Source organism: Globicephala melas, chromosome 1, assembly GCF_963455315.2.
Source record: "Globicephala melas chromosome 1, mGloMel1.2, whole genome shotgun sequence".
Lineage (NCBI taxonomy): Eukaryota > Metazoa > Chordata > Mammalia > Artiodactyla > Delphinidae > Globicephala > Globicephala melas.
Genome location: NC_083314.1, coordinates 111,989,825 through 112,014,262, shown reverse-complemented (window position 1 = coordinate 112,014,262; position 24,438 = coordinate 111,989,825). Strand labels below are relative to the sequence as shown.

Below are 24,438 nucleotides of genomic sequence, written 5' to 3'. Positions count from 1 at the left end.
GGCATTTTTCACAGAACTAGAACAAAAAATTTCACAATTTGTATGGAAACACAAAATACCCTGAATAGCCAAAGCAATCTTGAGAAAGAAAAACGGACCTGGAGGAATCAGGCTCCCAGACTTCAGACTATACTACAAAGCTACAGTAATCAAGACAGTATGGTACTGGCACAAAAACAGAAATATATCAATGGAACAGGATAGAAAGCCCAGAGATAAACCCACGCATATATGGTCACCTTATCTTTGATAAAGGAGGCAAGAATGTACAATGGAGAAAAGACAGCCTCTTTAATAAGTGGTGTTGGGACAACTGGACAGCTACATGTAAAAGAATGAAATTAGAACACTCCCTAACACCATACACAAAAATAAGCTCAAAATGGATTCAAGACCTAAATGTAAGGCCAGACACTATAAAACTCTTAGAGGAAAACATAGGCAGAACACTGTTTGACATAAATCACAGCAAGATCTTTTTTGATCCACCTCCTAGAGTAATGGAAATAAAAACAAAAACAAACAAATGGGACCTAATGAAACTTAAAAGCCTTTGCACAGCAAAGGAAACCATAAAAAAGACGAAAAGACAACCCACAGAATGGGAGAAAATATTTGCAAATGAAGCAACTGACAAAGGATTAATCTCCAAAAAATAAAAGCAGCTTATACAGCACAGTATCAAAAAAGCAAAGTGACTATATTGCCCATCCAAAAATGGGCAGAAGACCTAAACAGACATTTCTCCAAAGAAGATATACAGATTGCCAACAAACACGTGAAAGGATGCTCAACATCACTAATCATTAGAGAAATGCAAATCAAAACTACAATGAGATATCACCTCACACTGGTCAGAATGGCCATCATCAAAAAATCTACAAACAATAAGTGCTGGAGAGGGTGTGGAGAAAAAGGAACCCTCTTGCACTGTTGCTGGGAATGCAAATTGATACTGCCACTACGGAAAACAGTATGGAGGTTCCTTAAAAAACTAAAAATTTAACTACCATACAACCCAGCAATCCCACTACTGGGCATATACCCAGAGAAAACCATAATTCAAAAAGAGTCATATACCACAATGTTCACTGCAGCTCTATTTACAATAGCCAGGTCATGGAAGCAACCTAAGTGTCCATCAACAGATGAATGCATAAAGATGTGGCACATATATACAATGGAATATTACTTGGCAATAAAAAGAAACGAAATTGAGTTATTTATAGTGAAGTGGATGGACCTACAATCTGTCATACACAGTGAAGTAAATCAGAAAGAGAAAAACAAATACCATATGCTAACACATATATATGGAATCTAAAAAAAAAAGGCTCTGATGAACTTAGGGGTAGGACAGGAATAAAGAGGCAGAAATAGAGAATGGAGTTGAGGACATAGGGGGTGGAAGGGTAAGCTGGGATGAAGTGAGAGAGTGGCATTGACATATATACACTACCAAATGTAAAATAGATAGCTAGTAGGAAGCAGCTGCATAGCACAGGGAGATCAGCTTGGTGCTTTGTGACCACCTAGAGGGGTGGGATAGGGAGGGTGGGAGTGAAGCACAGGAGGGAGGAAATATGGGGATGTATGTATACATGTAACTTATTTACTTTGTTATACAGCAGAAACTTACACAACATTGTAAAGCAATTATACTCCAATAAAAATGTTAAAATATAAAAAGAAAGAAAAAAGAATGAATAAAGGTGAAGATAGCTTAAGAAACTTATGGGACGACATCAAGCAGATAAACACTCACATAGGGGTTCCAAAAGAAGAAGAAGAGAGAAAAGGGCAGAAAAAATTATTGGAAGAAATAATGACTGAAAACTTCCATAACCTGGGGAAGGAACCAGATATCCAGCCCTAGGAAACCCAGAGAGTTCCAAATAAGATGAACCCAAAGAGACCCACACAAAGGGGCATTATAATTAAAATGTTAAAAGTTAAAGACAAGGAGAGAATCTTAAAAACAGCAGTACAAAAATAACTTGTTACCCACAAGGCAACCCCCATAAGACTATGAGCAGTATTAAACTTTTCAGTATAAACTATGCAGGCCAAACGGGGTGGCATAATACATTCAAAGTGCTGAAAGGAAAAACTAACAACCAAGAATACTCTACTCAGGGCTTCCCTGGTTGCACAGTGGTTGAGAGTCTGCCTGCTGATGCAGGGGACACAGGTTCATGACCCGGTGTGGGCAGATCCCACATGCCGCGGAGCGGCTGGGCCCGTGAGCCATGGCCGCTGAACTTGCCCGTCCAGAGCCTGTGCTCCACAACGGGAGAGGCCACAACAGTGAGAGGCCCTCCTACCGAAAAAAAAAAAAAGAATACTCTACCCAGCTAAATTATTCAGAATGATAATTGATAAGGAGAGAGAAAGAGTTTATCAGACAAGGGAAAGCTAAAAAAGTCTATCATCACTAAATGCAATTCACATGAAATGTTAAAGGGACCTTTTTAAGCTGAAAACAAAGGGTACTAATTAGTAACATGAAAACATGAAAGAATAAATCTCAATAGAAAGGTAAATACACAGTAAAGTAGTGGATTAATTATTTATAAAGCTAGTATGAAGATTAAAAGACAAAAGTAGTAAAAGAAAAATAACTATAACTAAAATAATTAGTTAAGGGAGACACAAAATAAAAAGATGGAAATTTGACATCCAAAACATAAAATGGGGAAGGAGGTTCTCTCACACCTTCTTGTGAGAACACCAGAATCACAACTAACTGCTGACCAGTCACCGAAAGGAAGACACTAGAACTCACCAAAAAAGATTCCCCACATCCAAAGACAAAGGAGAAGCCACAATGAGATGGTAGGAGGGGCACAATCACAGTAAAGTCAAATCCCATAACTGCTGGATGCATGACTCACAAACTGGAGAACACTTATACCACAGAAGTCTACCCACTGGAGTGAAGGTTCTGAGCCCCACGTCAGGCTTGCGAACCTCGGGGTCCGGCAACAGGAGGAGGAATTCCTAGAGAATCAGACTTTGAAGGCTAGGGGGATTTGATTGCAGGACTCTGACAGAACTCGGGGAAACAGAGACTCCACCCTTGGAGGGCACACACAAAGTAGTGTGCGCATCAGGACCCAGGGGAAGGAGCAATGACCCCAGGGGAGAATGAATCAGACCTACTTGCTAGTGTTGGAGGGTCTCCTGCAGAGGTGGGGGGCGGCTGAGGCTCACCGTGAGGACAAGGACATTGGCAGCAGAAGTTCTGGGAAGTACTCCTTGGCGCGAGCCCTCCCAGAGTCCATCATTAGCCCCACCAAAGAGCCTCGGTAGGCTGCAGTGTTGGGTTGCCTCAGGCCAAACAACCAACAAGGAGGGAACCCAGTCCCACCCATCAGCAGTCAAGCTGATTAAAGTTTTACTAAGCTCTGCCCACTAGAGCAACAGCCAGCTCTACCCACCACCAGCCCCTCCCATCATGAAACTTGCACAAGCCCCTTAGATCCACCAGAGGGCAGACAGCAGAAGCAAGAAGAACTACAATCCGGCAGCCTGTGGAACAAAAACCACATACACAGAAAGTCAGACAAGATGAAAAGGCAGAGGGCTATGTACCAGATGAAGGAACAAGATAAAACCCCAGAAAAACAACTAAATGAAGTGGAGATAGGAAACCTTCCAGAAAAAGAATTCAGTATAATGACAGTGAAGATGATCCAGGACCTTGGAAAAAGAATGGAGGCAAAGATCGAGAAGATGCAAGAAATGTTTAACAAAGACCTTGAAGAATTAAAGAACAAACAAACAGAGATGAACAATACAATAACTGAAATGAAAACTATACTAGAAGGAATCAATAGCAGAATAACTGAGGCAGAAGAATGGATAAGTGACCTGGAAGACAGAAGGGTGGAATTCACTGCTACAGAACAGAATAAAGAAAAAAGAATGAAAAGAAATGAAGACAGCCTAAGAGACCTCTGGGACAACATGAAACATAACAACATTCGCATTATAGGGGTCCCAGAAGGAGAAGAGACAGAGAAAGCACCTGAGAAAATATTTCCAGAGATTATACTCGAAAACTTCCTTAACAGGGGAAAGGAAATAGCCACCCAACTCCAGGAAGTGCAGAGAGTCCTATATAGGATTAAACCCAAGAAGAAACATGCCGAAACTCATAGTAATCAAATTAGCAAAAATTAAAGACAAAGAAAAATTATTGAAAGCAGCAAGGGAAAAACGAAAAATAACATACAAGGGAACTCCCATAAGGTTAACAGCTGATTTCTCAGTAGAAACTGTACATGCCAGAAGGGAGTGGCATGATATACTTAAAGTGATGAAAGGGAACAACCTACAACCAAGATTACTCTACCCAGCAAGGATCCCATTCAAATTCGATGGAGAAGTAAAAAGTTTTACAGAGAAGCAAAAGCTAAGAGAATTCAGCACCACCGAACCAGCTCTAGAACAAATGCAAAGGAATTTCTCTAAGTGGGAAACACAAGAGAAGAAAAGGGCCTACACAAGCAAACACAAAACAATTAAGAAAATGGTAATAGGAACATACATATCGATAATTACCTTAAACGTGAATGGATTAAATGCTCCACCCAAAGGACACAGGCTTGCTGACTGGATACAAAAACAAGACCCTTATATATGCTGTCTACAAGAGACCCCACTTTAGACCTAGGGACACATACAGACTGAAAGTCAGGGGATGGAAAAAGATACTCCATGCAAATGGAAATCAAAAGAAAGCTGAAGTAGCAATACTCATATCAGATAAAATAGACTTTAAAATAAATATTGTTATAAGAGACAAGAAAGGACACGACGTAATGATCAAGGGATCAATCCAAAAAGAAGATATAACAATTATAAATATATATGCACCCAACATAGGAGCACCTCAATACCTAAGGCAACTGCTAACATCTATAAAGGAGGAAATCGACAGTAACACAAAAATAGTGGGGGACTTTAACACCTCACTTACACCAATGGACAGATAGATCATCCAAAGTGAAAATAAATAAGGAAACAGAAGGTTTAAATGACACAATAGACCAGATAGATTTAATTGATATTTATAGGACATTCCATCCAAAAACAGCATTTTATACTTTCTTCTCAAGTGTACATGGAACATTCTCCCGGACAGACCACATCTTGGGCCACAAATCAAGCCTCAATAAATTTAAGAAACTTGAAATCATATCAAGCATCTTTTCTGACCACAACCCTATGAGATTACAAATAAATTACAGGGAAAAAAACATACAATACACAAACACATGGAGGCTAAACAATACGTTACTAAATAACCAAGAGATCACTGAAGAATTCAAAGAGGAAATCAAAAAATACCTAGAGACAAATGACAATGAAAACACGATGATCCAAAACCTACAGGATGCAGCAAAAGCAGTTCTAAGAGGGAAGTTTATAGCTATACAAGCCTACCTCAAGAAACAAGAAAAATCTCAAATAAACAATCTAACGTTACACCTAAAGGAACTAGAGGAGGAAGCACAAACAAAACCCAAAGTTATTAGAAGAAAAGAAATCATAAAGATCAGAGCAGAAATAAATGAAATAGAAACAAAGAAAACAATACCAAAGATCAATAAAACTAAAAGCTGGCTCTTTGAGAAGATAAACAAAATTGATAAACCATTAGCCAGACTCATCAAGAAAAAGAGGGAGAGGACTCAAATCAATAAAATTAGAAAAGAAAAAGAAATTACAACAGACACCGCAGAAATACAAAGCCTCCTAAGAGACTACTACCAGCAACTCTATGCCAATTAAATGGACAACCTGGAAGAAATGGAAAAATTCTTAGAAACGTATAACCTTCCAAGACTGAACCAGGAAGAAACAGAAAATATGAATAGAGCAATCACAAGTAATGAAGTTGAAACTATGATTAAAACTCTTCCAACACACAAAAGTCCAGGACTAGATGGCTTCACAAGTGAATTCTATCAAATATTTAGAGAAGAGCTAACACCCATGTTTCTCAAAGTCTTCCCAAAAATTGCAGAGGAAGGAACACTCCCAAACTCATTCTATGAGGCCACCATCCCCTGATACCAAAACCACACAAAGATACTACAAAAAAAGAAAATTACAGACCAATATCACTGATGAATATAGATTCAAAAATCCTCAACAAAATACTAGCAAACAGAATCCAGCAACACATTAAAAGGATCATACACCATGATCAAATGGGATTTATCCCAGCTATGCAAGGATTCTTCAAAATATGCAAATCAATCAATGTGATACACCATATTAACAAATTGAAGAATAAAAACCATATGATCATCTCAACAGATGCAGAAAAAGCTTTTGACAAAATTCAACACCGATTTATGATAAAAACTCTCTAGAAAGTGGAGATAGAGGGAACCTACCTCAACATAATAAAGGCCTTATATGACAAACCCACAGCAAACATCATTCTCAGTGGTGAAAAACTGAAAGCATTTCCTCTAAGATCAGGAACAAGACAAGGATGCCCACTCTCACCACTATTATTCAACATAGTTTTGGAAGTCCTAGACATGGCAATCAGAGAAGAGAAAGAAATAAAAGGAATACAAATTGGAAAAGAAGAAGTAAAGCTGTCACTGTTTGCAGATAACAGGATATTATACATAAAGAATCCTAAAGATGCCACCAGAAAACTTCTAGAGCTAATCAACGAATTTGGTAAAGTTGCAGGATATAAAATTAACACACAGAAATCTCTTGCATTCCTATACACTAATGATGAAAAATCTGAAAGAGAAATTAAGGAAACACTCCCATTTACAGTTGCAACAAAAAGAATAAAATACCTAGGAATAAACCTACCTAGGGAGACAATAGGCCTGTATGCAGAAAACTATAAGACACTGATGAAAGAAATGAAAGATGATACCAACAGATGGAGAGACATACCAGGGATTGGAAGAATCAATATTGTGGAAATGACTATACTACCCAAAGCAATCTACAGATTCAATGCAATCCCTATCAAATTACCAATGGCATTTTTTACAGAGGTAGAACAACAAATCTTAAAATTTGTATGGAGACAAAAAAGACCTTGAATAGCCAAAGCAGTCTTGAGGGAAAACAGCAGAGCTGGAGGAATCAGACTCCCTGACTTCAGACTATACCACAAAGCTACAGTAATTAAGACAATAAGGTACTGGCACAAAAACAGAAATATACATCAATGGAACAGGATAGAAAGCCCAGAGATAAACCCACGCACCTACGGTCAACTAATCTATGACAAAGGATGCAAGGATATACAATGGAGAAAAGACAGTCTCTTCAGTAAGTGGTGCTGGGAAAACTGGACAGCTACATGTAGAAGAATGAAATTAGAACACTCCCTAACACCATACACATAAATAAACTCAAAATGAATTAGACATCTAAATGTAAGACCAGACACTATAAAACTCTTAGAGGAAAACATAGAAAGAACACTCTTTGACATATATCACAGCAAGATCTTTTTTGATCCACTTCCTAGAGTAATGGAAATAAAAACAAAAATAAACAAATGGGACCTAATGAAACTTCAAAACTTTTGCACAACAAAGGAAACCATAAACAAGATGAAAAGACTACACTCAGAATAGGAGAAAATATTTGCAAATGAATCCATGGACAAAGGATTAATCTCCAAAGTATATAAACAGCTCAGGCAGCTCAATATTAAAAAAACAAACAACCCAATCCAAAAATGGGCAGAAGACCTAAATAGACATTTCTCCAAAGAAAACATACAGATGGCCAAGAAGCACATGAAAAGTTGCTCAACATCACTAATTATTAGAGAAATGCAAATCAAAACTATGAGGTATCACCTCACAGCAGTTAGTATGGGCATCACCAGAATATCTACAAACAACAAATGCTGGAGAGGGTGTGGAAAAAAGGGAACCCTCTTGCAGTGTTGGTGGGACTGTAAATTGATACAGCCACTATGGAGAACAGTATGGAGGTTCCTTAAAAAACTAAAAATAGAATTACCATATTATCCAGCAATCCCACTACTGGGCATATACCCCGAGAAAATCATAATTCGAAAAGACACATGCACCCCAATGTTCATTGCAGCACTATTTACAATAGCCAGGTCATGGAAGCAACCTGAATGCCCATCAACAGATGAATGGATAAAGAAGATGTGGTACATATATACAATGGAATATTACTCAGCCATAAGAAGGAACAAAACTGGGTCATTTTTTCAGACATGGATGGATCTAGAGACTGTCATACGGAGCGAAGTAAGTCAGAAAGATAAAAACACATATCGCATATTAACACATGTATGTGGAACCTAGAAAAATGGTACAGATGAACCGGTCTGCAGGGCAGAAATTGAGACACAAATGCAGAGAACAAACATAAGGACACCAAGGGGGGAAGGCAGCGGGGCGGTGAGGGGGGTGGTGTGATGAATTGGGTGATTGGGATTGACATATATATACTGATGTGTATAAAATTGATGACTAATAAGAACCTGCTGCATAAAGAAAGAAATAAAATTTTTAAAATTATAGAGAAAAAAGAAGAACAGAATTCTGAGATATTTTGAAGTGTAGAGAAGGGAAAATGGCAGATCTCAAACTGAATAGCCTATCTTCTCAGGGAAGTAAGAGATAAGAAAATCTTTTGAAATTAACAATGAGGTGTCTTAAAGTCTATAATGAATAGAAATGACTAGGCAAGGAACTGAATAGGATATCTGTAAGATATGACTCAAGTAGTTCTTATTTTTGAAAAAAGTTGAAAGATTGTTAAAATGATAATTATTGACACTGGGTGATGGAATATGGGAATTTATTATACTGTTCTCACTAAGTATGTGTGTGATTGAAATTTTCATAATAAAATGTTTAAAATTAAAAAAAAACATAAAATGGGGAAATAGTAGAGTAAAAATGGAGAACTTTAGATGCAATCAAATTTAAGTTACTGACTTAAGAAAGACTTATAAGTTGTTATATGTAAGCCTCACGATAACCACAAAGCACAATCATATAGTAGATACACAAAAGAGATAGAGAAAGAAATATAGGTATACCACTAAAAACTCATCAAACCACAAAAGAAGAGAGCAAAGAAGAAAGGAACAGAGAGGAAGTACAAAACAACCAGAAAACAATTAACAAAATGGCAATAAGTACATAACTTTCAATAATTTCTTTAAATGTAAATTACTTAATTCTCCAGTCAAAAGACATAGAGTGGATAAATGGGTTAAAAAAAAAACAAGACCCATACATGCTGCCTACAATAGACTCACTTCAGATGTCAGGACACACACAGCCTGAAAATGAAAAGATGAAAAAAGATATTCTATGAAAATTAAAACCAAAGAAAGAGTAGCATACTTATATTAGACAAAATAGACTTTAAAACAAAGACTATAATAAGAGACAAAGAGCATTACATAATGATAAAGAAGTCAATCCAAAAAGAAGATACAACATTTGTCAACATTTATGCACCCAACGTAGGAGCACCTAAATATATAAAACAAATATTAATAGACCTAAAGAGAGAAATAGACTGCAGTACAATGGTAGGGGACTTTAATACCCCATTTACATGAATGGATAGATCATCCAGACTGAAAATTAAAAAACATCAGCCTTAAATAACATGTTAGATCAGATGTACATAATAGACATACAGAACATTCTACCCTGAAACAATACACATTCTTCTCAAGTGCACATGGAAGATTCTCCATGATAGATCATATGTTAGAGCACAAAACAAATCTTAAACTTAAGATTGAAATCATATCAAGCATCTTTTCCAACCACAATAATATACTAGAAATTAATTACAAGAAGAAAACTAGAAAATCACAAATATGTGGAGATTAAACAACATGCTACTGAACAACAAATGGGTCAACAAAGAAATCAAAGAGAAAATTAAAAATACCTTGAGACAAATGAAAATAGAAATATAGCATTCCAAAATCTATGGGATGCAGCAAAAGCAGTTCTAAGAAGTAAGTTCATAGTGATACAGGCCTATCTCAAGAACAAGAAAAATCTCAAATAAACACTCCGTCTTTACACTTAAAGGAACCAGAAAAAGAAGAACAAATGAAGCACAAAGTTAGTAAAAAGAAAGAAATACAAACATTAGAGCATAAATAAATAAAATAGAGATTAAAAAGACAATAGAAAAGATCAATGAACCTAAGAGTTGGTTCTTTGAAAAGATAAAATTCACAAACCTTTAGCTAGACTCACCAAGCAAAAGAGAGGACTCAATAAAAAAATCAGAAATGAAAGAAGAGCTATTAAAATTGATATCACAGAAATACACAGGATCATAAAAGAGCACTATGAACAATTATAAGCCAATAAATTTGACAACCTAGAAGAAATGGACACATTCCTAGAAACATGCAACCTACCAATACTGAATCAGGAAGAAACAGAAAATCTGAACTAATTACTAGAAGGAGATTGAATCAGTAATCAAAAACCTCACAACAAGGATACCACAAGAAAAGAAAATTAGAAGCCAATATACCTAGTGAACATAGATGCAAAAATCCTCAATATAATCTTAGCAAACTGAGTTCAACAATATATTAAAAAGATCATATACCATGACCAAGTGGGATTTATTCAGGGATGCAAGGATGGTTCAATATCCACAAATCAATCAACGTGATATACCACATTAACAAAACGAAGGATAAAAATCATATGATCATCTCAATAGATGCAGAGAAAGCATCTGACAATATCCAACACCCATTTCTGATTTAAAAAAACCTCAACACAACAAAGGCCATATATGAGAAGCCCACAGCTAACATCATACTCAAAGATGAAAAGCTAAAAGCATTTCCCTTAAGATCAGGAACAAGACAAGGATGCCAACTCTTTCCACTTTATTCAACATAGTATTAGAAGTCCTAGCCAGAGAAATTTGGCAAGAAGAGAGAAATAAAAGGCATCCAAGTTAGAAAGGAAGAAGGAAACTATCACTATTTGCAGATCACATGATACGGAAAACCCTAAAGACTCCACCAAAACAAATTGTTAGAACTAATAAAGTCAGTAAAGTTGCATGATACAAAATCAATATACAAAAATCTGTTTTGTTTATATGCAGTAATAATGAACTATCAGAAAGAGAAATGAAGAAAGCATTGAAAATAATAAAATTCCTAGGAACAAATTTAATCAAGGAGGTGAAAGACCTGTATATTTAACATTATACAAAACATTAGTGGAAAAAATTTGAAGGAACAAATAAATGGAAAGATATGTCATGCTCATGAATTGGAAGAATGAATATCATTAAAATGTCCATTCTACCCAAAGCAATCTACAGATTCAACACAATCCCTATCAAAACTCCAATGACATTTTTCACATAAATAAAACAAACAATCCTAAAATTTGTATGGAACCATAAAAGACCCTGAACACCAAAGCAATCTTGAGAAAGAAGAACAAAGCTAGAGGCATCATGCTCCCTGATTTGAAACTATATTATTATAGGGCTAAAATAATTTTTTAAGTGTAGTATTGGCATAAAAACAGACACATAGATCAATAAAACAGAACAGACCACCCAGAAATAAATCTACATTTATATGGTCAATTTATGACAAAGGAAGCAAGAATATACAATGGAGAAAAGATGGTCTCTTTCGATAAATGGTAATGGGAAAATTGGACAGTCACATGCAAAAGAATGAAATTGGACCATTATCTTATACTACATACAAAAATTTACTCAAAATCTATTAAAGACTTGAACATAAGCCCTGAAATCATAAAACTCCAACAAGAACACATAGGTGGTAAGTTCTTTGAGGTAAGTCTTGGAGATTTTTTAATTTTTTTTAATTTTTTAATTTTTTAAATGTTATTTTTAACATCTTTATTGGAGTATAATTGCTTTACAATGGTGTGCTAGTTTCTGCTTTATAATCAGCTGTACATATACATATATCCCCATATCTCCTCCCTCTTGTGTCTCCCTCCCACCCTTCCTATCCCACCCCTCTAGGTGGACACAAAGCACTGAGCTGATCTCCCTGTGCTATGCGGCTGCTTCCCACTAGCTATCTATTTTACATTTGGTAGTGTATATATGTCCATGCCACTCTCTCACTTCATCCCGGCTTACCCTTTCCCCTCCCCGTGTCCTCAAGTCCATTCTCTACATCTGTGTCTTTACTCCTGTCTTGCCCCTAGGTTCTCCAGAATCTTCTTTTTTTTAGATTCCATATATATGTGTAGCATACAGTATTTGTTTTTCTCTTTCTGACTTACTTCATTCTATGACAGTCTCTAGGTCCATCCACCTCACTACAGATAACTCAATTTAATTTCTTTTTATGGCTGAGTAATATTCCATTGTATATATGTGCCACATCTTCTTTATCCATTCATCTGTCAATGGACACTTAGGTTGCTTCCATGTCCTGGCTATTGTAAATAGAACTTCAATGAACATTGTGGCACATGACTCTTTGAATCATCAAAAAATCTACAAACAATAAATGCTGGAGGGGGTGTGGAGAAAAGGGAAGCCTCTTGCACTGTTGGTGGGAATGTAAACTGATACAGCCACTATGGAGAACAGTATGGAGGCTCCATATAAAACTAAAAATAGAACTACCATATGACCCAGCAATCCCACTACTGTGCATATACCCAGAGATTTTTTTTTTAATCTGACACCAAAAGCAAAAGCAACAAAAACAAAAATAAACAAGTGGAACTACATAAAACTAAAAATCATTTGCACAGCAAAGGAAACCACCACACCAACAACGTGAAAAGGCAACCTACTGAGTGGGAGAAAATACTTTCAAGTAATATATCTGATGAGGGGTTAATATCTGAAATATATAAAGAATTCATACTACTCAACAGCAAAAAAAAAAGAAAATCCAATTTTTTTAAATGGGCTGAAGATCTGAATAGACATTTTTCCAAAGAAGACATAAAGATGGCCATCAGGTACATGAAAAGATGCTCAACATCACTAATCATCAGGGAAATTCAAATCAAAATCACAGTGAAATATTACCTCACACACGTCAGAATGGCTATTATCAAAAAGACAACAAATAGCAGGTATTGGTGAGGATGTGGAAAAAAGGGACATGCACTGTTAGTAGGAATGTAAATTGGTGCAGTCACTATGGAAAGCAGTAAGGAAATTCCTCAAAAAAATAAAAATAGAATTACCATATGACCTAGCAATTCCACCTCTCAGTATTTATCCGAAGAAAACAAAAACACTAACTCAAAAAGATATCTGCACCTCCATGTTCATTACAGCATTATTTACCATAGCCAAGATATAGAAACAACCTAAGTGTCCATCAATGGACGAAAGGATAAAGAAAATGTGGTATATATACACAATGGACTATTATGTAGCCATAAAAAGAATGAAATCTTGCCATTTCCAACAACATGGATGGATCTTGAGGGTATTATGCTAAGTGAAGTAAGTCAGACAAAGACAAATAGTATATGATCTCACTTATATGTGGAATCTAAACAGAAATAAAAACAAAAGAAACTAGCTCATAGATACAAAGAACTGATTGGTGGTTGCCAGAGGGGGAAAGAGACAAGAAGAAATAGGTGACGGGAGTCAAAATATATAAACCTTCAGTGATAAAATAAACACGTCCTGGGGATGTAATATACAGTCTGGTGACTATAGTTACTAATGCTGTATTCAATATTTGAAAGTTGCTAAGAGAGTAGATCTTAGAAGTTCTCATCACAAGAAAAAAAATTTTTTTAACTACGTAAGGTGACTAATGTTAACTAGAATAATCGTGGTGATCATTTCACATGTATACAAACAGCAAATCTTTACATCGTACACTTAAAACTAATATAATGTTAAATGTCAATTATACCTCAATTTTTTAAAAAAGAGGATAAAGACAAGAAACTGTTCAGAGGAAAAAAACTGCCAGGACTCGATCAATGAGACATGGGAAATAAGAGGAAATAATCAAAGGGGATCAGATTTCTAGCTTAGGTGACTTGGTGCATATAATTCAACTTAAAGTTATAGGAAACCCAAAAAGAAAAGTAACTTTCAGAAAGAGTAAACTACAACAGGCTCAGCACTGGAAATACTGAATCTGTAGTTGGAAATTTAGGTTGGGGAGGAGGAGTCACAAAAGAACTGTATGCAGCTTTATTTGATTACTTTATTCACTTAAGAGTATTTGAGAATCCACTATGTTGCCAGGAACGTAGACCATAAAAATATAAAAATGAACAAGAAATGGTTGCTGCCCAGAAGATGAGAAATGTAATGTATCTGTAGGCAGAGGGTAGAGACTGGCAGACCAAGTTCTCAGAGGATGATACTTACATTCTCAACCTTGGCCACACATTAGAATCACCTGTGGGAGCTTCTGAGCACCCCAATGCCCGGTGCTGGGGTTGTGATCTAGGCATCAGTGGATGCTTAAACTCTCCAGGTGATGCCAATATGCAATATGCAGCCAAGATTAAGAAAGCAGTAGCTCAAATCAGAAGAGAACACCTAGGACACTTCCTTTGAAATATTTGGCAGTATTTGGGGAAGGAGTGTGGAGAAGGATAAGAGGTAGAAATAAGAGAATTTTATTGAAGGAGCTCCCTCCATATAGCTTGATGATTCATAGTTTCTCTGCAGAGAAAAAGTATCAAAGGCTAAAAATAAGAGTATATGAGAATAAGGCAGGTATCTTAGGAGAGAGGCAAAATTTTGCAGTAGGCTCTGCAGAGTGTGTGAAAAAGAGTTAATTAGGAAGAAGCAGAAGCATTTTAGGTAGTTGTAAAGGTTCAGTGGAAGTTAGCAATCATGCATTGGTACAAGCATCCATCTACAAGTTTGTACAACTCTCCCTAATGATGCTTGGCAGTTTGAGAGTATGCACAGAGAAAACATTCAACCAGGAAGGTAGATTGATAGGTCAGAAGGATAAAGGGAACTGAGAGTGCTGGTGAAAGTTAAAAATAGGACAAATAAAAACAACGCATGGGATTGCAGGCCTTGATGATGATGAGAACACACTCAAATGAGTAAAGAAGTCAGAGATCAAAGGAGGGGGAATTTTGGTCAAAACTAAGTTTCCAAATCCAAGATTTAAAGATAGCAGAGTACAGGGTGAGTATGGCAATAGATAACTAATCACTCTTGCTACCTGTCTTTGCCCCTCTCCAACCCATTATCCACACTGCCCAAAACCTGATATTTCTAAGTTGAAAATGTGATCATCTCTCCCCACCCTCATGCCTCAATCTGCCAGATGAACTCCATCAAAAGCCAGCTCAAGACAGGGAGATCAGCTCGGTGCTTTGTGACCACCTAGAGGGGTGGGATAGGGAGGGTGGGAGGGAGGGAGACGCAAGAGGGAAGAGATATGGGACATATGTATAACTGATTCACTTTGTTATAAAGCAGAAACTAACACACCATTGTAAAGTAATTATACTCCAATAAAGATGTTTTAAAAAAAAAGTCAGCTCAAGAAGTCCTAATTATCACCTCCCCTATTCTGGTAACTTAATACCCACCTCCTCTACACTTTCTCACCCTTGCCCAATCTTAAACAAGCTTTTACAGGTACTGTTCACACACTGCTTTACAAGTTTGTTTCCCCTAATAGATTCTGAGTTCCCTGAAAGCTGGAACCAAGTATTATCATCTTTTAATCCATATTTCAACAATCTTCCTGATAAATGCAGCAAGTAGAAGTATTGATTCTGGCATTTCTTGTTTGCTTATGCTTGTATCAACACTTTTAATGATGATTTATTTGGGGAAAACTCTTTAGGCTACCTGTCCATTACTGTGAAGTTTTATTCAGTTAAAGCTAGATAGATAATATAATCTACAAAGACATGGAACCAGTCACAATGTATTATGTAACCATATGCTGAAGCACATAATCAAAGTAAAGTACTAATTTCAACTCTTCCAAGTTGTGGAATTCCAACTCTTCCCTTAGGATACTTCATTTACTGTTTGTTTGTGATGTGTGTCTATCTGATAAACACAAGGTGGGGAGACCAGTGTCAATCCGTATTTTTAAAAAATTAATGAAACAAATTTTTCTATTTATTAGATAAAAGTAAACGCAAGCCAAACTTCTAATATATCTTTATGTGCTCCAGTGCATCATCTTGCACACCCATGAAGTATACATACCTCCACTTTCGATGTCATTGGTCTAAACATAAGGTAATGAACACTTTGTCAGCCACTACAAAAAAAACCCATTAAAATATATATTACTAAAATTTTTGTTTATTTTTTAAGCTAAAAACTTCGGGGATAATTTCAGATATTCAGCACTTTATATGAACTTTAAAAGACTGCTTTCCTAATACCTTGAACTATTGGAATAAGAAGTTAGTATGGCGGACAGAAAAAGAAAGCCTTAAAAGGTGATCTGGAACACTTACAGAAAGACCAAGCCTCCAAATTAAAATTCAGGTTACTAGGTACAGGCTGGAGGTGAACATTTAAGAGCACTCTGAACTCCCCTAGGCATTTTATCATACTCATGACTACTTATTCAATTTCTGTTTTACGGGATTAGTTATAAACTCCCATGAGAGCAAGCGCTGTCTGTCTTGTTGCCTGCTATATTCCCAGTCATAAGAACAAAGCCATGTGGCACACAGATGTTCAAAAAATATTTACTAAATGAATGAATGAAAGAATGAAGTAGTATAACTGAAGTTTCAATTAAGAAACTAATCAAAGAAAACAACAACAATAAATAAGTACTAAACATTGAGCTTTAAGGAATACTTACAGTAAAGTCATCAGAAGTGCCAGCAAAATAGAGTGAGAAAGTCCAGGAGGTAGCAGGGAAACCAGGAAACAATAAGGCCCTGGAAAGAGGTGTGTTGTGGGAAGGAGCTGGGTAGAGTCACTGTGGAAGTCTGAGAAAAGGCCGTTTGATTTATCAGGAAGATAACTGGCAACCTCAGGAATGCTGTTTAGGTATAGTTACAGAAGTGGAAATCAACTGCATGGAACTAGGCAGGAAATTCTAAGATGGTAAGGAAATAGAGACAACACACTAGTCTTATGAATTTGTCAGTGAAACGAAAGAATCAGTATTATAGCTATAGAGGGCTCAACAGGAACAAGTGAAGATTTTTTTTCAAGTCAGGAGATCTACAAGTTTGAGGAAGAGGATCCAGAGTTTTTTCCTCTAATGGTGAAGGCACTGTTGTGTTCCTTTCGTAGAAACAGACATAGATTATGACAAATATACTTGTGAAGACAGACATCTGGAGATAAAATGTTTTCCACATAAAAATCTAAAATGGACAGTAAAGAACAAATTCCTGATTACATATTTCCTTTTCCATATTTCTGGAAAAACGAGAAGAAAGATGGAGTCGACTCTTTCTTTCGTAGTTACCTTAGAAAGAAATGGTTGCTTCTTTTGTCACCACCACAAAGAACACAAATATTTATGTTATCTGCTGTTCCTTATAATACCCTTAGGAACTAATCTTTGTGCCTTTAACATAGCTCCTACTGCTGTGACCGCTGTTTTAGTACAACACTGAAGCATGAATGTGAGCTCATTTCATTGCCTGCCGGGCCTGCATTTTTCCAGTCCTATGGTAACACAAAGGCACAGAGACAAAAAATACATAGAGCTTTTTTTTACTCTTGAAATACTAATGTCTCTCCCTCCGTTCTTGCACCTGTTTTAAATTAGTTCAAGCATAGGCTGTATCCTGAAGACTGCTTTAGAAGCCATTTGGAATTACCGGGTTTTGAACAGATTTCACATCATATTCTCATTAGTTATTAAAATTCACATCATATTTTCATTAGTTATTAAAATTCGCCTCGCTGAATAGTTAAGGGTTATTCTATCTCACTCACCATCTTATACGTTCTCCACCCGGCACTTGGTGTCCTGGGCACCGTATTTCGCACCAAGTATGCACCTAGTGTTGCTCTTGTAATCCAGCACGTTAGGCAGTCACAAAATCCTTGTGGCAGCAAATAGAAACAAAACTGGAGCAGGGGGAAGAGGGTGTCTCTGACGGTTGTCAAGTAACCGAACTGAGAGCTTCCTGAGGGCAGGGACAGTCTTGTTCAGCGTGGTATCTCCAGCACATGATGCAATCCTGGTACACGGCAGATACTCAATAATGCTGAATGAATGAACAACAGGCTCGGTGGGGACATTAAATTCGACCCTATACTGCAAACGTTCGCCAAGTGCCATCCAGGCGTCAGGGACTAGCGGGGCGCGGGTGCTACAAGATGACAGGGAGCTGCTGGTTCTAATTTCACAGATACTGTAATTTTATGCTACAACTTCCACATTTTCACTTAAAACAAAAAGGGGGGATTTGGGTTGCCTCTGCTCTTGGTTCTCAGGGGCTTAATTGCAAACCGCAGCGCCTCAGCCGCCCAGTGGCGCGCACCTGACAACGAATACGACCCTCCCCGAGGCGGAACTGGCCAAGCTCCCGGCGCGCCCCGCGGCGATCCTGAAGGGGTCGCTGTTCCCGCGATAACCTCTACAAAGGCTCCGCCCCGCGGCCCGCGCTCTTTTTCTCCGTTCGGGACCCGGACTTTCACGGCCGAGTTGCCCGGTAGTCCTCTGCAAGCCCACCGCGGGCCCTGCCGACGTTAGTGGCAGCACTCCCGGTAGGACAGGCCCTGTGTCTCGGCCGCCGCCGCCGCCGCCGCCGCCTGGGCGCGCGGCCGGCTCCGAGGCGCTAGTTTTCTCCCCTCGCCCCACCCTCTCTCTCCCCCTTCACGGAAACGACAGCTGCGGCGGCGGGACTGGCGCCGCCTCCCTCCACCTACCACGTCTCACCCCGCCACTCGCCCGGCGCCCCAGCCCGGCCGCGGCGCCTCAGCCTCCCCGCTAGGTCAGCCGGCAGCTCCGCCCGGCTTCCTCCCAGAATGAACATCATGGACTTCAACGTGAAGAAGCTGGCGGCCGACGCGGGCACCTTCCTCAGTCGTGCAGTTCAGGTACCGCGGCGGGAAGAAGGGGTGGCGACTCCCGAAGGGGCCAGGGACGGTTCGCCCGAGGCGGCCGCGCCCTCCGCACCGGGCTTCGCCGACCGCCCGGCGGGCCTGCTGTGGCCGGAGGCCCGGGTGATGGGCGCGGCCTGGTGCCCCTCTGGGCCCGGCGGCCGTTTTCCTCCCCGCTCCTGCCCAGCCGCCGCTCCCGGGGAAGCGAGGCGGAGTGGGGACGGGACCCGGAGCTTCCTCCCTCCTGTGGAGGTCGCCTTGATTTTGGCTTCGGGCCGAGGCACAGCACCACCCGCCTTTCTGACCTCACGACGCCGGTGCTCGTGTGACCTCCCTCCCGGGGCTGGCGGAGGCCTTGCGAGTCCGCGGCGTAACAGAGACCGTTCTTGAACCACCCCCACCCTTTCATTTCGTCTTTCTCACTCTCCTCGCCGAGTCCAAGAAGGAAGTTTCCTTTCCTTGCCCCTCAATCCAGAGAGCTGCCAGCACAGTTCCCTGCAGTCCTCTCTCACCCCGTCCGGTCCCTGGACTTGGCAGTCCGCGGGAGAAATGGAGATCCCCAGTTGGCGTCCAGACTTTGCCAGGGCCACTGAGTTAGGGGGGTTCCCACTCATTTTCGAAATGGGAAGCACTGACAGTAGAGCAGTGCGAGAGAAAGGGAAGATTCATGTTGTGCTTATAGTCACAGGGACATTTTTCAAATACACTTTAAGGGGAAAAGTTGACCGTCTCGCGGTATTCAGAAATCAAGGAAGTGTCAGTACTAGGGAACTTGGACAGTTTTCTACAGTCATCACCCACATTATGCCAACTCAGTTAAATCTACGAACAGATGTAAATTTCACCACAACATGGGTTGTAAACAGTCTGGTGTTTAAGTTGATGACATAGACATTGTAGCAACAACATTCTCTTTTGTAAAGAGAAAACAAAAATAGTTTTCTAATATAACATACCAAATTGATACTGAAATAAATCATTTGTATTGCATCACTGCTTTCCTTATCTCCTTTACCCCGGTTTTATTGGCATAGTTGATTGATCTTACATTGCACTATTTTTGGCAAAGAATCATAGAACTAGAGCAAGATAATGGCTGCCTATATCGTGAGCTTTGGTGTTGTTTTAGTGCTGATTCCATGTGATTCTAGATGCTGAATGCAGATTTGACACTAAGTAATGCCACTCTTTTAAATACAGCTAGAGGGACTTACCTGGTGGTCCAGTGATTAAGACTCCTGGCTTGCACTGCTGGGGTTAGATCCCTGGTGGAGGAACTAAGATCCCGCATGCCACGCCGCGGGGCCATAAGTAAATAAATAAAAATAAATACATACATACATACAAACATCTAGATATGTTTTCAAGGTGCATAATCCGCACTGCTTAAATAGGACACATATATTACAAATTGATTTAAATAATTGATAGACTTGATTTAAAAAATCTTGAGACAGAGCTCTCAAGATGTACCTCCCAAATGAATTTCAATTATTGTTTCAAATTCTGTAGGAAAAAGTTTTAAAATTATAATCTGTTAGTTATCAAATAATTTTCAGTCTTAAATACTTAAGTGCCTACTCCATGTCTGTGTGTCACTACAATTTTGGACACTAGTGATACAAAGTGATACAAAAGTGAATAAAATCAACACAGTGCCCTCCTGAAGCTTACAATCTAACAGGATAAGACAAAATAGGAAATACATCAGGTGGTGATGGAGAAGATGGCCAAAGGGGATAGGTTAAGGGCAGGGGTGATGGTTGTTGCCATGTTGTATAGACATGATGGTAAGGGCAAGCCTTTCTAATAGGATGAAATTCGAAAAGACCTCAAGGAAGTGACAGTTCCCAGTTTTTTTTTGGAGGGAAAGCATTTCAGGCAGAGGCAACAAGTGCAGAATCTGAGGTTACGGGGGTGCTAGGGAGACCAGTTAGGGAGCTGTGGCCATAGGACAGGCAAAAGGTGTTATGACTTAAATAATGATAGCATAGCAGGGGAGGTTCAGAATCTAACCAGTATTGCATGTCATATTGGCTCTGGAGTATGAGAGAAAGATGAGTCAAGGATGACTGTGAGGTTTTGGCTTGAGCCATTTACTAAGAAGGGAAAAATTTCAGGATGAACAGGCTCTTTAATGTGACTTTTTATATTACATCTGTATCTGTTAGAGGTACATTTTGAAATATTTATGTATAAACTATATCATGTCTGAGAATTGCTTTAAAATATTTTAGAAGAAATAAAGATGGGTAGTTGAAACAGCATTGGCAGAAGGTTGATACTTGCCGATGCTGGGTTATGGGTTCATGAGGTTTTATTATACTATTATACTTTTGTTTATGTTTGACATTTTCCACAATTTTTTTAATAAGTTTATTTGTTTTATTTTATTTTTGGCTGCATTGGGTCTTCGTTGCTGCGCCCGGGCTTTCTCTAGTTGCGGCAAGCAGGGGCTTCTCATTGCGGTGGCTTCTCTTGTTGCGGAGCATGGACTCTAGGCGCGCAGGCTTCAGTAGTTGTGGCACGCAGGCTCCGTAGTTGTGGCTCACAGGCAGTAGTTGTGGCGCACAGGCTTAATTGTCTGCGGCATGTGGGATCTTCCCAGACCAAGGCTCGAACCCATGTCCCCTGCATTGACAGGCAGATTCTTAACCACTGTGGCACCAGGGAAGTCCCCACAATTCTTTAAAATAAAATATGTAAGGAAAAAAAGGATGGTTCCAAAATGTAATGTGAAATTTGGAATGCTGTGTGGTAATTTTCAACAGAACACCACTTTCTCATCTCTGTATTTAGTCGATAACTGAGTTCCTACTCTAAATTGAGTTGACATCAGTGTAGTGCCAAAGTGCCAAGTTTCATGCTAAGAATAGTGTAAGAGCTATGCCAGTTACTCATTATAAGCAATAGAAACAGTAGGAATGGAATTTAGCTTTGATATTTCTAAATAATTCTATTCAAATCAAATTATACCTTAAGGAATAGGCCACTCTGGTTAGACAGCTGCTATACATTTTTTTCATTTTACTTAAAAATTAAACTGTTTTAAAAAAAAGTAAAATCAAACTACTAAATCATATAAATGTGTCCCATTACTCCACTCTCAGTCTTCTAAAATGTGTTTATATACCTCGGTACTTTAAAAAGAATATTAAGGTAAAATGTATAAATGAATAGGAGTATTCATTCCCTAACAATCCATTTGGGTGTTTTTGTTGTTCGTGATGCCTTCAGTAGAACACAAAAGGATCAGGTAATATATCCTTGATAAATTGTTGACTTTATTAATGTCTTAAAAACCATTCAAATCCTACCTTTTCAGTCCTGATTCCTTAATTGAGAATTAAATACTCCCTTCCAGCCTTGTCTTTTCTCTTACTCATATATAAATACTGTATTCCTATCAAATTATTTTTTAATTTCAAAAATATCTTGTACTTTTCTAACTCTAGATTTTTGTTCAAACAGTTAAACTCATCTTGAATGCTCTCTGCTCCCTTTCTGTGGCCTTTCCTTACCTCAAGATATAACTTCAAGTCCATCTCAGACCACAGAATCTTGACGTGAATTCCTATGTCAATTCCTGTGTCATTTCTCAATTTTGTATGATCATGTGGCATTTTTCTTGTAATGAATTATTATGTAAGATCTCTTAGAACTCTGAAATTCTGTCACTCTGTGGCTTTCGCATCATTAATAAGATTGTATGTCTAAAGGAATCAACTCTTTTTTAATAAATTTATTATTTATTTATTTATTTATGGCTGTTTTGGGTCTTTGTCGCTGCGCGTGGGCTTCCTCTAGTTGCAGCGAGTGGGAGCTACTCTTCCTTGCAGTGCGCAGGCTTCTCACTGCGGTGGCTTCTCTTGTTGTGGAGCACGGGCTCTCGGCACATGGGCTTCAGTAGTTGTGGCCTGTGGGCTCTAGAGCACAGGCTCAGAAGTTGTGGCGCACAGCTTAGTTGCTACAAGGCACGTGAGATCTTCCCAGACCAGGGCTCGAACCCATGTCCCCTGCATTGGCAGGCGGATTCTCTACCACTGTGGCACCAGGGAAGTCCCCAACTCTCTTTCTTATTCCCCTCTCACAATATCCAATATGGTTTTCTGTTTGGTTTTTGTTTTAATTTTTATGTCATTTTAGCCAAGAAAGTAGTATCCGTATGCAAAGTTTACTCTTTGAATCATTTAGCGTGTTAAATAATTATTTTTATTAGTATTTTTCTGACATTATATCTGCTGACCTTGAAGTTGATTAATGCTAGTCTGAAACAGACTCATTAATTGAACCTATATTTATTGAGTACCTCCTAGGTGCTTGGTATTGAAGGATACAAAAATGAATGAGAGCCAGTTGCTGCCCTCAAGGACTTCATAATCTACTCTCAATTTATCATAATTAAATATTCTTTGTAGTAAGTAGCCATTTTGTGAATTACTGTTCTTCATTTGATAAATCTTTAAAGTGGGCGCATTTTTAATTCAGAATTGATATTGAAGCAAAACTTTGCTCACCATTGTTAAAATGATATATAGTCTCTAAAAAAATATTTTCAAACTAAATTACTGGGGGAAGGGGGTTCATTTTAATTTTCTAACATTTTCTTTGAACTGACTACTAAAGTTACACTATGAACTTCATGAACACCAGCTATTTTCTGAGGGGGAAGAGGTCTTTAAACTTTAGTTGCAGGTTTGGCCTTTATTTCCCATTTAATTTAACAAGCACAATAGTGTATCTAAGCTGGAGATGTAGAGATGAATTATGATGCTGGCCTCCACCAGCTCCTGTCGGATCCTGTCTGGATGCAATTCCACTCACTCTCAGGTCCTCCTGAAATTCCATTTCTTTTATAGAATTTAAATTGCAGTAACTTCACCATGTCTCTGAAATTCTAATAAATATATCCCATTCAAAGGCCATACATTTTCTCATTCTGTAAAAACTCTTCACCTTTAGTGTTAGCCAAAACTGTGTTCACATCCTTTGGTGCTGTTGGCATTAATTTAGTAAACAACTAGATAGAACATGTTTTGTTAACCTGATATTAAAATAATTGTGTATGAGCTTAGAATAGTAGTTCTCAGTCTTAGCTACACTTAAAATTACCCAAGGAATCTTTACAGCTTGCACCTCAGTCCAGTTAAATTAGAATCCTTGGAATTGGATTCAGCATCAATATTTTTGAAAGCTCCCCCAATTCCAAAGAGCAGCCAAAATTGAGAACCAGTTGAGGAGAATCTACTTTACAGTTTACTAATATATTCAGAGTTTGTGTTATACGTTTGCCCCAAAGAAGTTTAGAATACTTTTAAACTATTACTTTACCCAATCAAAGAATTGATGGTTAGAGTTTATATTAAATAGATGTCTTTGATCACACAG

At 38.4% G+C, this 24,438-nt stretch overlaps 2 protein-coding genes across 4 annotated transcripts in view; both read left to right on the top strand.

Moving 5' to 3' along the window:
- The window catches only part of LOC115858360 (calcium-activated chloride channel regulator 1-like), a 73,874-nt gene extending 54,933 nt beyond the window's left edge, over positions 1-18,941 (top strand). Inside the window, 2 exon segments of the mRNA XM_030866166.2 lie at positions 18,232-18,361; positions 18,653-18,941. Of these exon segments, the coding sequence (XP_030722026.2) occupies positions 18,232-18,361; positions 18,653-18,941 (419 nt within the window).
- Positions 18,625-24,438, top strand: part of SH3GLB1 (SH3 domain containing GRB2 like, endophilin B1) — a 38,847-nt gene continuing 33,033 nt past the window's right edge. The window contains exon 1 of one of the 3 annotated variants that reach the window (XM_060303258.2): positions 18,625-19,047. In XM_060303258.2, the coding sequence (XP_060159241.1) occupies positions 18,976-19,047 (72 nt within the window). In that variant the 5' untranslated portion in view covers positions 18,625-18,975. The remainder of the gene's footprint in view (positions 19,048-24,438) is intronic. The other 2 variants (XM_060303268.2, XM_030866126.3) reach the window with 2 other exon arrangements.